This window comes from Lagopus muta, chromosome 5 (assembly GCF_023343835.1).
Source record: "Lagopus muta isolate bLagMut1 chromosome 5, bLagMut1 primary, whole genome shotgun sequence".
Lineage (NCBI taxonomy): Eukaryota > Metazoa > Chordata > Aves > Galliformes > Phasianidae > Lagopus > Lagopus muta.
The window spans coordinates 50,677,028-50,691,410 of NC_064437.1; the positions used below are offsets into that span (position 1 = coordinate 50,677,028).

General features: G+C 36.0%; 1 protein-coding gene across 7 annotated transcripts in view; it reads right to left on the reverse strand.

Moving 5' to 3' along the window:
- PLCE1 (phospholipase C epsilon 1) overlaps window positions 1–14,383 on the reverse strand; it is a 148,425-nt gene that overhangs the window by 74,929 nt on the left and 59,113 nt on the right. For 6 of the 7 annotated variants that reach the window (XM_048947171.1, XM_048947170.1, XM_048947167.1 and 3 more), the window contains one exon: window positions 8,473–8,758. In XM_048947171.1, coding sequence (XP_048803128.1) covers window positions 8,473–8,758 — 286 coding nt within the window. Of the gene's footprint in view, window positions 1–1,313; window positions 1,404–8,472; window positions 8,759–14,383 lie in introns of those variants that run through there. The other variant, XM_048947173.1, reaches the window with a different exon arrangement.

A 14,383-nucleotide genomic window follows, 5' to 3' on the forward strand; every position in this document is an offset into this window, starting at 1 on the left:
ATTTCCAATTCTTTTATTACTGTTTTGCTATTTTTTAAGCAAAATATTTTCAATTCATTATTGATAAATATCACTGGTAATTTATACTTCTCTCAGAATTATTAAAATATCCATTAATACATTTTTATACACAACAATTATTTCTAAAGAACATACTTACATGTTAGAAAATGTTGTCAATATGAAGTCCCTTAAACAAAACCCAAACAATCTATGCATTTGCAAAAAACTCTCATCTTGGCTTATTTTCTAGAAAATGCATGCATTTTTCTACTCCAAATCAAAACCAAAACATTACAAATCAGCCAAAAAAGGCTCCGAGAGTTTTTTTTTTTCCCTTGCACTTTCTAAATCACTGAAATTAAAATGAAGGTGTTGACAACCAATACAATCTTTCTATTGCAACGAGATACCACCTCTGTGGATGGTGAATGTTTGTCATAGCCGTTATCTCACAGTCAGTTTAGGGAAACGTGGGTTAGCACATAAGACATTCCTTATACAGAGTAAAATGCTACTGTCATTCAATCAAGTTATACAGGACAGCTTCATATATGTGAATATAGGTGCTTCTTTATGGCCAGTCAGTAGCAAAAGGCTTTTTATACGCTGCTATGCCTTCATGTCATTCAGAAAGGAGACCATCTGCCTCAAGAATCCACTAAACACAGACTGGTTACTGGTATGTATACACTCAGTATATGTACAAAATGAAGAAAAAAGAGCAAGAGTTGCAAAAGGAAAAGAAAAATCAAGAGTGGATTTACATGCAAAAATATGTTACTAACCTGTAAAACTTGAGTCATTCGTGAAACATAAAAAAAAATTTCCTGTTTCTAGTGCTCTTAAAAATCTGATTATGTCTGACATTCATATTTACTCCAGCACTTTTTGCAAGAGTCACTCACTTTTATAGAACACAAAACAAAGGAATGTCACCTGACATAACTTGATATTGAAATAGTTGCAACGTGAACCAAATAAATGCGAAGTAAACTTAAACTGCATACAAACACTGATATTACATTCTCAAACAAGCTGAAATATAAAATACACATTAAAACTGAGAGGCATTTTTATTTCATATTGTTTATTTCAAATCCCTACTTCATTTTCCATGTAGCAATAGTTCTAAGTGTCCTTACAGCACTGTTATTAAACATAGACATTATAGATCCAACATTAGATAGATCCAAGATTAGAAAATGTCCACCTAGTTCACTTCTGACTCTAGAAATAAAACTATCTTTTTTTTTAACTACCTAAATATAATCAGAGCCTTGTATTACAGGCCAGAGAAATGTAAATCTTACCAGCAAAAGTGTCCTCCATTGAATCTCAGATTCCTCCTAAAATGCCAGCAGAGCAGGTACTTCCAACACCGTCCAAAGCCTGCGCGCTGCACTTGTCCAAACTAACAGTCAGGCAACAGCTGCTCAGTTTAAAGCTACAAACTGTGGCAAAATGCATAACTGACGTGCCTTGTGTAAGCCATGAAGAAGACATGCATTTGGCTCGCTCGCTGAAAGGTCAGGTTACCCACCTCCCCAGATAAAAGCTGTAATACTGGGACTCGAATGGAAGGAAGTTTACAAATTAAGGAGTAGCGTGCATCCTGCTAAGACTAAAAGCATTTGATTTTGACAGTGGAGTTATAAACAAAAGCCATTTTAATTCTGCTGGATTTTTGTCCTTAAATATATTAAGAAATAAGAGCCTACACCCAAACTTTTGCACAAGTTATATTTATATCAGTGTTGTTTAAACAGGCCAAAAGTAATAAACTGAGTTAGTTTTGTTTTAGGAAACTTCAGCCGAAGCATTACAAGAACAGCGGCACGGATTTCTTTATTAGCGAATGCCCTGCCTTCACAGCTCTGCTGTGCTCCGAGCTGCAGCCTCCAATAAAACCAGCAGCACTGGCTGCAGCCAGACAAAGGGCTATGACTTAGGCAAGGATCCAGAGAAGTTTCTTTGAGAAGCAAAGAAGAAGAAAACCTTCCTGAGGCTTCCAGAAGAGCAATTAACTGTAAAGAAATTACAGACTGTGGGACTTAGAAAGACAACAGACTTGGAGGCTGTCCGTATGCTGGCAAGCTACATGGGCACCCATACTATGCCCTGATCCAAGCAGCCATCCATGTCTCACTCCCACATTTTTATGGCTTTTCTTCATTCTGACCTTAGCCTTGTCTACACACAGTTTACATCACTTTCACAAGCAGCAGGACTACATCAGTGAAAAATTAGTTATGAAATTTGCTAGAGTACACGAGGTTGAGAAACAATACACTGCCACTAGAAACTTCTCTCCATTTCCCCAGGAAGTTGGAGGGAGTGATCTGTGCAGACCTGGAATGCAAGTATTACACTTAGAGTCATTTTGTTTATACAATTAATATACGTCTTGTCTGAAAAACCTTTACAGGAGGAACTATCAGGGAACACAGCCAGTGTACCACTGTTTTCTCACTGACAACACCAGCATGTTCTTTCTTAATTAGAAGAACAGCAATTTAGGATTATTTCCAACTTCTGGTTGAAAACCATTGCACTTAGATTTCTGAAGAATTCATATTAAATAAGATAGTGTAAGGACTATTATGGGCATACAGTACAGGAATGAAAAATTGATTTCATCTGTAAATATCAATTTTATTAATGCCATTTCCCTATAAAATTAACCATCCAATTAAATATTTCTCATTGTAATAGGGTCAATAATACAGATTTTCCCACTAACTATAACAGTGACTATCCGAAAATCTAAAGAAAAGAATCAGAATAATTTTGGTTCTAAGAAGAAAACAACACAATGTATCTTGGAATTATTAAAATAAATAAAGAAATAAATCTGGTTATAAATAAAAAAAACATTATCCTACAATTGTTGATTCTCTTCTGATTTGTTTCCTAGAAACAAAACTTCAATGGAATCTTTACAGATGACTTTTAAGTCATCTTGAGGTTTGAGGTCCTTGGGGTTTTCTTTGCTTCTGATTGACATGCTAACATAAACAAACCAAAAAGTTCCAGTCTACACTTCAAAAGTTCCCATAGAAATTACTTTTACAAGGCCCATTCAAACAAATGTCCAGACTTTTAAAATAATAAACAATAATAAGTAGTTTAGGGATTAACTATCTGCACTTAGAATCCCATTGAATTATTCCTTTTTTCGGAATAATAATTACTCTTCATTTAAAAAATGTGATTTTAAAACTATAAGCACTACCCTACCTATGAATCTTCTCTCATCACTTGTACTAATGTATCTGTGATGATGGACGTACTGCATCTCCTTTCTCACAGCACAGCTCTCACAACAGGGGCAGAGCCATGCTATACATTTAAATTCTCTTCTGCTGGGAACAGCAGCTATAGCCTATCAAACAGAAGTACTGCTGGAAGCAGAGATTCACCTGCATAATTTAAAAGACTGTGCATCAAACTGCCAAATAATATGAATGGAACAAAAAGCTATTTTTTTTTTTACTCAGGCTAATTACATTAGTTAACTTCTTCAATGTACATATTGCCTAGCTCAATTACATATCTTTCCATCTTGCAGCAATATATATTACAATGCCCAGAAAGACAGACATAAGTGTGAGAAGAGCAGCGCTGGCAGAGTTTAATTCTATGTGCCTAGTGTCCCCTCCACTACCAAAACCTTCCCGTGTAAACCCAAAAGAGTCTCCTTTCTTAAGATCAGTATAGCCTGCCTGTATATAAACAAATCAGTTTTCTACTGCTCTTGGTCAAAAATTGTTGTCTATTCAAGTCGTTGGTGACCTTGCTCTGGAATCTCAAAAAGAGCAGTAAGGGGTATATACAAAGTTATTCTCTAATGGAGGGAAAGGGGAAAGAAGGGTACAGGTTTCATTTCTACGGTGACTGCATACAGGTATCGGATATAAAGCAAGAGCATTTTCACAGATGCTAGTTCCTTCTTTATGATTAAAAAAGGAAAAAAAACCCACAATGCATTTTCCACTTTATCTTTTTTTTAAAAAAGTCAACAACACGTGAACTGCAACAGTAACTATATCCTTTAAGCCCATTCCAGTGAAAATTCTGGCTCAAACAACTACAAATAAACTTTTATAACAATTAATTTGCATGAAACTAAACAGGCTGAGAAGCAGGATTTCCTTTCTAGGGAAAGAAATCTGGTTCCAATCCAAATTGTATTGAAAGACATTCCCAAAATTTCTTACTAACCAGAAATTTTGAATTACATACAGACACTAAAACAGTGCAGCTGGAATGTCTTCAGTAGTTGCAAGTGAAAATTATGCTCTCTATTGTAACAAGGACACTGACAAGGATGTGAACTTCACTGACCAGCTGTGGGAACTGCAGGCCTTGGTGGTTCCCGACAGCCCACACTCAGAATGCCCCTGGGCCAGCAGGACCTGTGCTGCAGCCCCTCAGCAGGGAGCCAGCTGAGAGCAGCACTTCCAGCCCTGCTGCTCTGCTGCAAAGCAGGCCCTACACCCCTTCTTAAAGACTCTCATTCCCAGATTCACGTGACTGGGAGTTCTGGTTTGGAGGTCTGCATGTGGAACTCAAGAGTCCACCCACTCTTCACCCCTTGGGCATTAGCATTCTACTGCTTTCAGACTGAACTAATGTTACAGATCTGTGAGGTAATCTCTAAACGGTTTATGTCTTTTGTACCAGAAAGACTTCCTTCTCCCCTGTATTGGTGTACTGGTGATCAGAACAAGGTAGAATTATTCTTACTGTACAGTGAAAGGAAAGATTTTTAAGGACCTTCAATGAGAGTTCCCACTCATCTTTATTATATTTAATTTTAAAAGCAAAAAAAATTTTAGAAAGCCAATAATCTGAAGCCTGCATTTTTTTTTACTTGAAAAATGAATAACTTTAAACAAATCTTGTTTCAAATACATTACTAAAACACATTTTTTTTCAAAATCATTTGTCACTAGTAATTTTTGGGTAAGACATACACAACTCTTCTAGTCCTAAGTACCTTAAAAAGTAAGATTAGAATTACCTAGGAATAATATGTTTAAATGAAACGCAAGAGAATATATACAGGCATTAAAAGCTAAAATATTAATCACGGCATATTTTTAACACAAAAGAATTTTGCTTATGTTACAAGTAGACATTTTGCTGAAGTCCCATAAATCCATTGAACTTAAGTACATTATACACATACAAATACCTAGGGCAATTCAGAGATTTCAAATCCAGGAAATAATTTGACAAGATGAAGTACTTGACAATAATAGTGCAAGATGTGTTTGCCTCTGCCCTTTTCTTCCAGGATTTTTTTGAAATGAAAACAGTTTCCAGGAATAAGAGCCCAGAAGAAAAGAGGGGTGATGAAGTCTGACCCTAGAACTGCCACTTTCTATCAGTTCAGAGTGTCTGATATGTAGGCTTTTACTACAATATGCAAGAGTATTTGTCAAGTCTTCAGTAGCACTTTTACGTACCTAGCTTTTCCCCAGGTAAAATAGCTATCAAACTGGACTCACCACAAAAACATCTTAATTACTTCATAATAATTAATCACTTCATTCAGCATTTAATTGCAACAACTTTAAATATTGCAGTGTTTATAGAACAAAGCAAGAGAAACATGGACCTGTTAGAACACATCCAGAGGAGGGCTTCAAAAATGATTCAAGAGATGAAACACCTCCCCTACAAGGACAGCCTGAGAGAGCTTGGACTGTTCACTGGAGGGCTCAAGAAGAGACACTCAAGGTCAGGCTGGACAGGGCTCTGAGCAATGTGATTGAGCTGTGGGTGTCCCTGTTCATTGCAGGGGAGTTAGACAAGATGACCTTCAAGGGTCTGTTCCAGCTCAAATAATTCTAGTATTCTATGATTCTAAGTTCAAGTTCAAATTTCTGAGTGGCAGAAAAGTGCTAGATAGTCCAACAAGTTGTATTTATGCCAATGTAACATCGCAAATTACTTTTGGAGATACTAAAATGATGCATAGAATCCTTTGCTTTTGTAACACATTATATTTCCACTTAGAACAGTGCAATTGGTATTTAAATTTTCACTTGCTAATTGTCTCTTTTACTTAGTTCAAATCATTAATATGGTTCCTTACCTCTCGACAGAGAGGCATAGTGCCATGATGCTCAAGCTACCTCTATCTCATCTACTGCCAATACCAGAAAAGTTAATGTTTTGGAAGACTATTAGCTGCAGCTGCTTATAGTGTTCTCATATAAATTACTGTAGGGTATTTCCCTGCATCATGAGAGCACTTTGGTTTGGGTCACAGTGAGTCAGCAAGAGGTCAAGTGTCTCTATGCTGCTCTGTGCTGTACAAACTAGACATGTCTGTAATTTGTCTTTCTGAAAGAAACAAATCAGTGATCTGCTGCACTTCTATCTGGGACCTCATACTTGGAGCTTCAATTGTACCAAGGCATCTTCCTAAATTTTAAATTCTTTCTCAAGTACAAGTTTAAAGGAAGAACTGTAAGACTTACGGTCTCACACAACACTTGAAAATCTGTCCTTTCTTGTCATAGTTTGTGAAACACAGTTACAAGAAACATCATCTATTTCTGATCAAAACAATAAAAAAAAGATGAGGGCAGTCTTCCCTCCTTTCTTCAACAGGCTAGCTGACAAGAAGAAATACAAGCTAGAAGGATACAAAGCTTATTTTCTGCTGCTGTTAGTAATTCAGGGCAGCGCACTACACTGAAACACTCACAACCTCTGACTGCCAAAGCAGATACTTATATTCACCTCCCTAGCCTCTCTGCAACATGAGACAAATAACTTAGATGTACTGCCAGCTCGTCTAAGAAAGCAAGGTGACAAATGTGCAAGTTTGAACCATTTCTGGAGAGCAGTGAACCACCAGTTGAAGGACATTTCTTCACTACTAAACAACATGAGAGCCAATACAATTATTTGCTTTTTAAGCACAACGTGAATTGGTCAGGTGACATGCTGCATCTTACAGTAAATCCCATAATGCATTTGGCAACAGATCTGTTATCAACTGAAACTTTTTACCCAGAAGCTAATCTCATCTAAACCTGAGGTTAAATCCAGTAGTAAGAGAGGGTGTTGGATAGATTAAAATAATGCTTTTAAGAATCTGCATGAACATCAACACAAGCGTACACCAATAATACACTGCAGAGATCCCCAAACCAGTACAAAGTCTCTTGGTTCACAATGCACATGTGCAGGCACTACCTCAAACTCTAAAAACTATTGTCTCAGGCCTAGGTAACAGTCATTAGTTGGGCTTACCAGGCACAAGGAAAATGAAAAACCCTATCAGAATAGGACATTGCACTATACATACCTCTGTTTTTCAGAATATATTTAAAGCCTAGTCATGTGGCTCCACATACTGCTGAAATTCACTCAGGTGTCATCTGTACCTGTCCTACCACCATAGGCATTCCCTCTCATTTGATTTATCTGAAGAGAGACTATTTAAAACTAGAAAGGGTCACACGCTGGGACGCAAGTTTTATAACCTGATCTGAATACATATTATATCACTATCTGCCTATGAAAATGATGACAGTGTCTGTATTAAGGAACTATGCTTAGAATCCTCTAGTGATTTTGTCATTTTCTTGTAAAACTCTGGGGCATACATCCACATGCTTCAATTCTACAGTTATACAACTGAGATATTACTCCTTTTGTTACAAGGTAGCATGATGATAAATCTCCAAATACATACAGTAGTCTTGGAAATATACTAGGCTGTAATTACAAATTAATTTAAAAGCAGTTACTGTTCTGTACAAAAATCCTGTTGCAATGCAATGAATTCACACCAAGCATGCATTTTTTCTAGTTTAACTTCATAAACTGACTGCACTAAATGACAGAATGATAATCTTACTTGATACTAAGACCATCAGCATGCAACGTTAATATGCAGCAGCCATCATCAATAGGTATTATCCACATAGAAAATACCCCCATTATTCAGAATGATCAGGTCCTAAAAAGATGAGGAATCCAGGAGAAGATCAACAGTAAATTTGTAATCAAATGTATATACTTACCAGACAGTTCTGTGCTGGCAACTGGCTGCATAATGACAACAAAATGAACTGAGCGTAGTATTTCTGAAGTCCTAAACCAAACCATATCATGAACAGGAGCTCCTCTTAACTAAGAAATATCATAGAAAGGAGAACCCTAACAATAGTGGCTTCAGCATTATCTTTGGATATTTGGATATTACAAGAATGTTACAAAAATGTTGAAAACATGTCTGTTCTGTAATACTCTTTTCTGTTTTGGATGCATTTTTACTTTATTAAACCAATAATGCTAGTTATTATGACAGAATGAATTGCAAATATAGACCTTTGAGAACATGGAAGTTTTTTTATGATATATAAAGCATGGAATATTATACAATACTTTGCAATACTCCCTGCACTTAAAACGGTCAAGGTTGAAATGTTAAATCTTTACTACCTTTAAGCATTGTTCTTCCAGCTGATCCTCCGAAGATATTTAGAAGACCACTTCTTGCTCCTAATGATGTAGTTGCTTCTAGCAAAGCACCAGTTACGTAGTTAGAGAGCGCAGTCCTCTGTAAAGTGGCACGATACTGAGAGCAAGCACCTGTTGCACATGGTTTTACACATAAACCATCACCTTTGCATTTACAGGTTGTATGTAAGGCTGGGAGTTTTCTCAAAAGATGAGGAAAGTATTCAAAGACGTCTTCTGCTCCTTCTTCCCTCACAGTATTGAGGATCTGTGAGAAATAAAAAAGGTTGAAGTTAGTCCATTTGCTTAGGATAATAAAAATATTAAAAAAAAAAATCCAAACTAGCTTGAGCTGATATAAAGATCAACAGCCTCTACCAGAGGGTGCTATGTTAAATGCTACATTTATGCATTAAACCTAAAGTACTTAAGAAACTCGAACTGACTTACAGAGATTTTGAATTGGTTTTCTACACAGACTATTTAAATAAGATGGTACTGTGGCGTTAAATCTACAGTTAACAGCATTCTACTGAAAGCTGTTTTTAAGGATCATGAATAGACAAAAAGAGCAGTACATCTGGTCAATATTTAAAATAAAGAGTATACACAAAAGTATTTATAAGGCTATTAAATATCCTGTATTTTCAGTAAAGCCTTACAGATATCAGTAGCAGAAAAACAGATCCACTCAGGGGTTGCACTTTTTCTTGCCGAGTAGGGCGGGTTTTTGTAAACAGAAATGGTTTTAATCACTGTGAGCAATCATTCAGAATGTTCTGGTGTCATGTTCATTGCATTACTTCCAGCCTACGCGCAGGTCCTCTATCTAATATTGGTTTAGTACTCTTTTTCCAATATTTGTGCTAACACACTAATGAACTTCAGTCTGTGGCTTAGCAACTAAGTAATGTTTGCTTATTTAAGAGTCTAATGATCAAAGCAAGAATCTGGAAGAAATCTTCTCATTTAGTATACAAGGAGAGACTTGATTCTTTGCATTCTTGTATGTTGACTTATTAATAAATAATTAATAAATTTAATTTAAACATTAATAAATTTGTTTCAACTTCTGTGATTTATAATTGCATAGTAAAAACTACTAAACTAAAAAATTAACATAGGAAAGAGTCATTATATCGCTTACTTTGACAGATGCCAAGACAATTTTCAGGGTTTTTTTCCCAAGACACTCAGTGTATATGCATATAACTGCCATCCTACATTATGTCAGTGTTATTTAATAAGTTGTTTTTGTCTAAGATAGTTACTTTCATAGCCAATTTGTTATTACCGTAGGAAATCAAAATATATGCTTTTCTTGTCTTTACTCCTTAGATGTGCAAAGGAAGTAAGTTGATGGTACAATGACTTCTTGTGATTCATGGCCTCTTTTTGCTACTCTTCCCCCCATATAAAAAAACATCCAGATAACCACTAGCAAGGCAGGAAGCACATCCAGTTCTACACTGCAAGCATACACATACTTGGTTAAATGCTGAGACACTGTTTGCACAACCTGGCCATTCTGTATGTCAGCAGCACCCATGATCCCAGGGAGACAGACCCAAGCCCAGCCCAGAAAAAGGGGAGGTGAGCAGTTCCCAGCACACAGATCTGTACGAATGCATTTTATTCATACACTTGTGTGTCCCAGCCATTAGGTGGGGGGGGTCAACTGCCCACCTTCCACAAGGACCCTCTACAAAACACTATTAAATTCAAAAGTTGGGAAGTTTTTGTTTTTTTATGTCATAAACAAGAAACCAAATAAAAGTCATAGAGTACTCGTCTCATCTTGGCTTTAATTTTTTTTATTAGCAACTTCTTAGGGACAATGGTAACTTTTGTTCAAAATGTAGTAATTTATTAACTACTGATGTAAATCAATTATTTCAAAAAGAGAACAGATATTTATTAACAAAAATTAAATATATATATTTTTTGCATGGTGCCTATGACTTATATAACTCAATTCCACTGGAAATATAGCATGTTTTGGGAATTTTTTTACTCTCAGAAAGGACATCACATGCTTCCACTTTTATTCAGAAAGAAAACCCACTCTTCTTGCCCTGGTAAATGGTGAGTGTCTGCAGGGAGCTGTGGCATGGCCCATCTATTATAGCCATTGACACCACCTGACACAGCTTTCCACAAGGTGTGCTGCTGGACTTGCCTTATACACAGATCAGGAGTATGTCACACATAGTAGACGAAATCAGTCTTTTTAGCTTGTTTAAAAAAAATATTTAGTTAATGAAAATAATTTAACTTTTCAAAACCACAGTTACCTTCCAAAATATTTTTAAAATTGGGTCCTGCAACTTATAAAGGCATGTTTTGTTGCCTACACAACTGAAATTTCTTTCAGCTGCCAAAGCAAAGAAACCATTTGTTGACAGAAATAGGCGACAGTGTTTTGCTGGAGAGATTACACATAGAATAATGGTGTTAATCTCTATTGTATAAAAGTAGACTTCAGGGCACTAGCTGTCTCCAAAGACTCTGCGCTTCATGTAACATTTTCAAATAGTGTCTGTTTTGACGGGTCAAAGCTCTGCATGCAAAACTTCTACAAACAGACAAGGTTACAAAACTTACCTGCCATCAAATGAACAAAAACCATCAGAATAGGAACATATTCGGTGGCATTTGGAAAAAGCCCTCACAAATATGCTGCAACTTTTGGTTAGCCCAGAAGCGGTCAGGCAGTTGGACTGGATGATCCCTGCAGGTCCCTTCCGACAGAACTACTCTACTCATACTGTATGTATTTATTCTCAGATAACTGATAGAGAAAATCATCTTTCAGTGAGATTACACCAGGCAATGGGGAAGCCCAGGAGACAAATTGATTTTAAACCAGGTTGATTTCAAACAAGTTGATTTTAAACCAGGGCTTAGGGCTCACCCTGCCAGATACAGTTATATTGAGTTGTATCACTTATTTTCTCTGCTGAAGAATGATTACCTTAATTAACAATGAACACGAATCAAAATGAGGAAAATGTAGCGTTAGACTGACAGTCACTCCTCAAAAACAACCTCCTGTAATTGGGGCATCGCTCCTGGTTCACTTGTGCCTTCTGTATTGAATTAAAGATTTCAAAGCCATCTGCAGTCTGAGGCCGCCATACCTCATGTACCTTATGTCAAGCTGTAATTCACAAGCAACTGAAGATAGAGTCTAGTATTAAACTGTATTATTAAACATACTTCAAGTTTCTTGTATTTAAAAAACATAATTTTGGTGCAGAGAACTGACAATAACAGGAAAGAGTTTAAGGATGAACTTTCTTCTCTGTACCTCTTTAATGACCACATACGTAAATAACAGCATTAGTATGTAACCTAGGCATCTCAAGATTTACTTCATAAAATAAAAGCAATACATGCTAACACTTTTTCTTTTCCCTTGATACTACACAGTACTTTTAAATGGATGTGCTACCACAGATAATATTACTGTATAAGTATTCAAATGAAATTATATTGTGGCTTTGATAAATATTTACTTTTTTCTATCTGTAAAGCTTAAAAAGAGATTTCAGTGATAAGTAAAAAGCACATAAAAATTACTTGCCACATGAAAATTTCCACAAGAATACAGAAGAAAAAAAAAGCCCTCCAACTCAAAAAGGAAAACTAGCTTCAAAATAAGAATTAAATTCAGGCAGAGCTCCCTCTCTGTGGCTTACAAACAAGGCCATATTTGGAAAATAAATGGAAACATAAGATCGGAACTTTCAGATGTTAATAATGTAGCTAATAAATCATCAGAACTTTACTTTAAGAAAACTCAGTTTTGCTTGTAATAATTTAAAATGGTATCTACAAGTTAACTTATTGATAACCTTAAGGCAATAAGATTTCTTCACAGTGAGAGCAGACATATTTTGTTAAGATATTTTTCAAAAATAACCATAAGAACAAGGAATTTAATGCTGGCCTTGACATTTTTTTTCTCTTATATTCTTTTCTTTTGAATAATCATCACTGCAATTGCTAATTGTTACCTCCTTTTCTCCTCATGTTTACTACTGTAGGTTTACTACATAAAAGTAGCAGAAACCTAGATACCACAAACATTCTTAGCCTTAGTTTAATACAGATACTCCCCCATGCATACTGCTGTACTGGAAATATTGAATGTACAAGCTCACAAAAATAATTGCTGTGATTTATTTTTTAAAGTTATATGTATCTTTTCCTGTTTATTTTAATGTTTTTGCTGTTTTTCTTTTTGCATTTGTTTCTGCCTCAGGTTCTTAGCCTAGAACCTAAGGTGCATGTAATCAGGTTGATAAACATCTAGCAGCTGCTCATATGAACTCCAGAAACTGGAATTAACATTTCCATGTATTAGAAAACAGGCTCAGTTTATCTAACTTTATCATAGCAATAAATAATATGTTTGTCCAAAAAGCTCAGCATAGAGAACAGCCATGGAACATTATGCTTATTGCTATGATGCTACAAAAAAAATAATAGAAAATTAGTCCTCTAAGGAGGGGCTTAACAGCTCGTTGCATTGTTTCTGATATGTACCTGTGCAAAGTGTTTCTAAAAAACATTCACCAATAAATCTGGAATGTCCAAAATGAAGCACTGAAATGGAGGAGGTATGTACATGCTTGGATAGAACTAGGCTCCCAAGACCCAACTTCTTGGCCGCATGCTGAAGACTTACACTTAAAGTACTTTACCTACAGAATGGATGGAAGGGCTGCCTACAGCCCTTGTGCAGCATTGCTGCAACACAATTCCTTCTTTTACTGTATACTTGTAAGGACATTTTAAACACCTGCAAACCAGAATGGTACACTACCATTCTCAGGACACCACAGCTGAAAGATTATTTAAATGTCTCCTCCAAAAATATGAAAGTCTTACAGAGCAGGAGAGCCTAAACAGAACTAGTAACATAAGAACAGCTGCTCTTTTAAAATTCTTTCTGTTCCTAGAAAAAAAAAAAAAAAATCATCAAAATGAATGAATTCTGACAGGGATTTTTGATTTTGTAATTGCAGAGTTTTCAGAAAAAAATTATTCCACATCCAAGGACAATCCTATAAGCTTTTATATGTATTTATTCTACAACAGCAGGACTCTATACAGATAGCAATCTGCTGTGAAAAAAAAACCACTGGGTCAGAAAGAAAAGAACATAAAGTGAAACTGGGTGGAGGGAAGAGTGGCTGAAAGAAATAAATATGATTACTAGAATGAGAATTTCTTCAGGGTATCAAAAAGAAAGAGGCATTAATGCACTTGGTCAATACTTCAGTTTTATAGCTTCCAAAATTGCATGCCAAAGTTACATTCTGCTGCATTTATTTATTGAAGTTCAGAAAGGGCAATGCTGATAGTCTGATCATTTTCTGAAGAATCTTAGGTTTTCCAACACTTACCTCATTCAGGTTATGACTATATCCGCACTGATTAGCCCACAGTGTCTCAAGATCACTGCTCTTTCTCACTGTCATCTCCTTTTGAAATATGCTTTTATTTTAATTGGGAAATTTCCTAATGAAATTTCCATTAATAAATTACTTTTTCTGACATTCTTACCTGTGAAAGCACTCACCCCATTAACCTCAATATACCATTCAACATTATTCTGTCTAAAAAAGAGTAAGGCCGTAGCCTAAGGAACATTTCTTTCAGCTACAAAAGCCATTTTGAACAAAATTATTTTAATATGCATCCCACGATCTACCTTACTTTCAGATCATTGCTCACTTGGTTACTCTCCATACAGTACAGTGCTAAGTCATTAATGACTTGATTTTCACAGGTGATTGAACTGACAGCTGTCAGAGCTGAAGAAACACTGATGAAAGAAAGGTCTCCACTGATTTGGGATTTAAAGTCAGGTCGTGCCAACTCA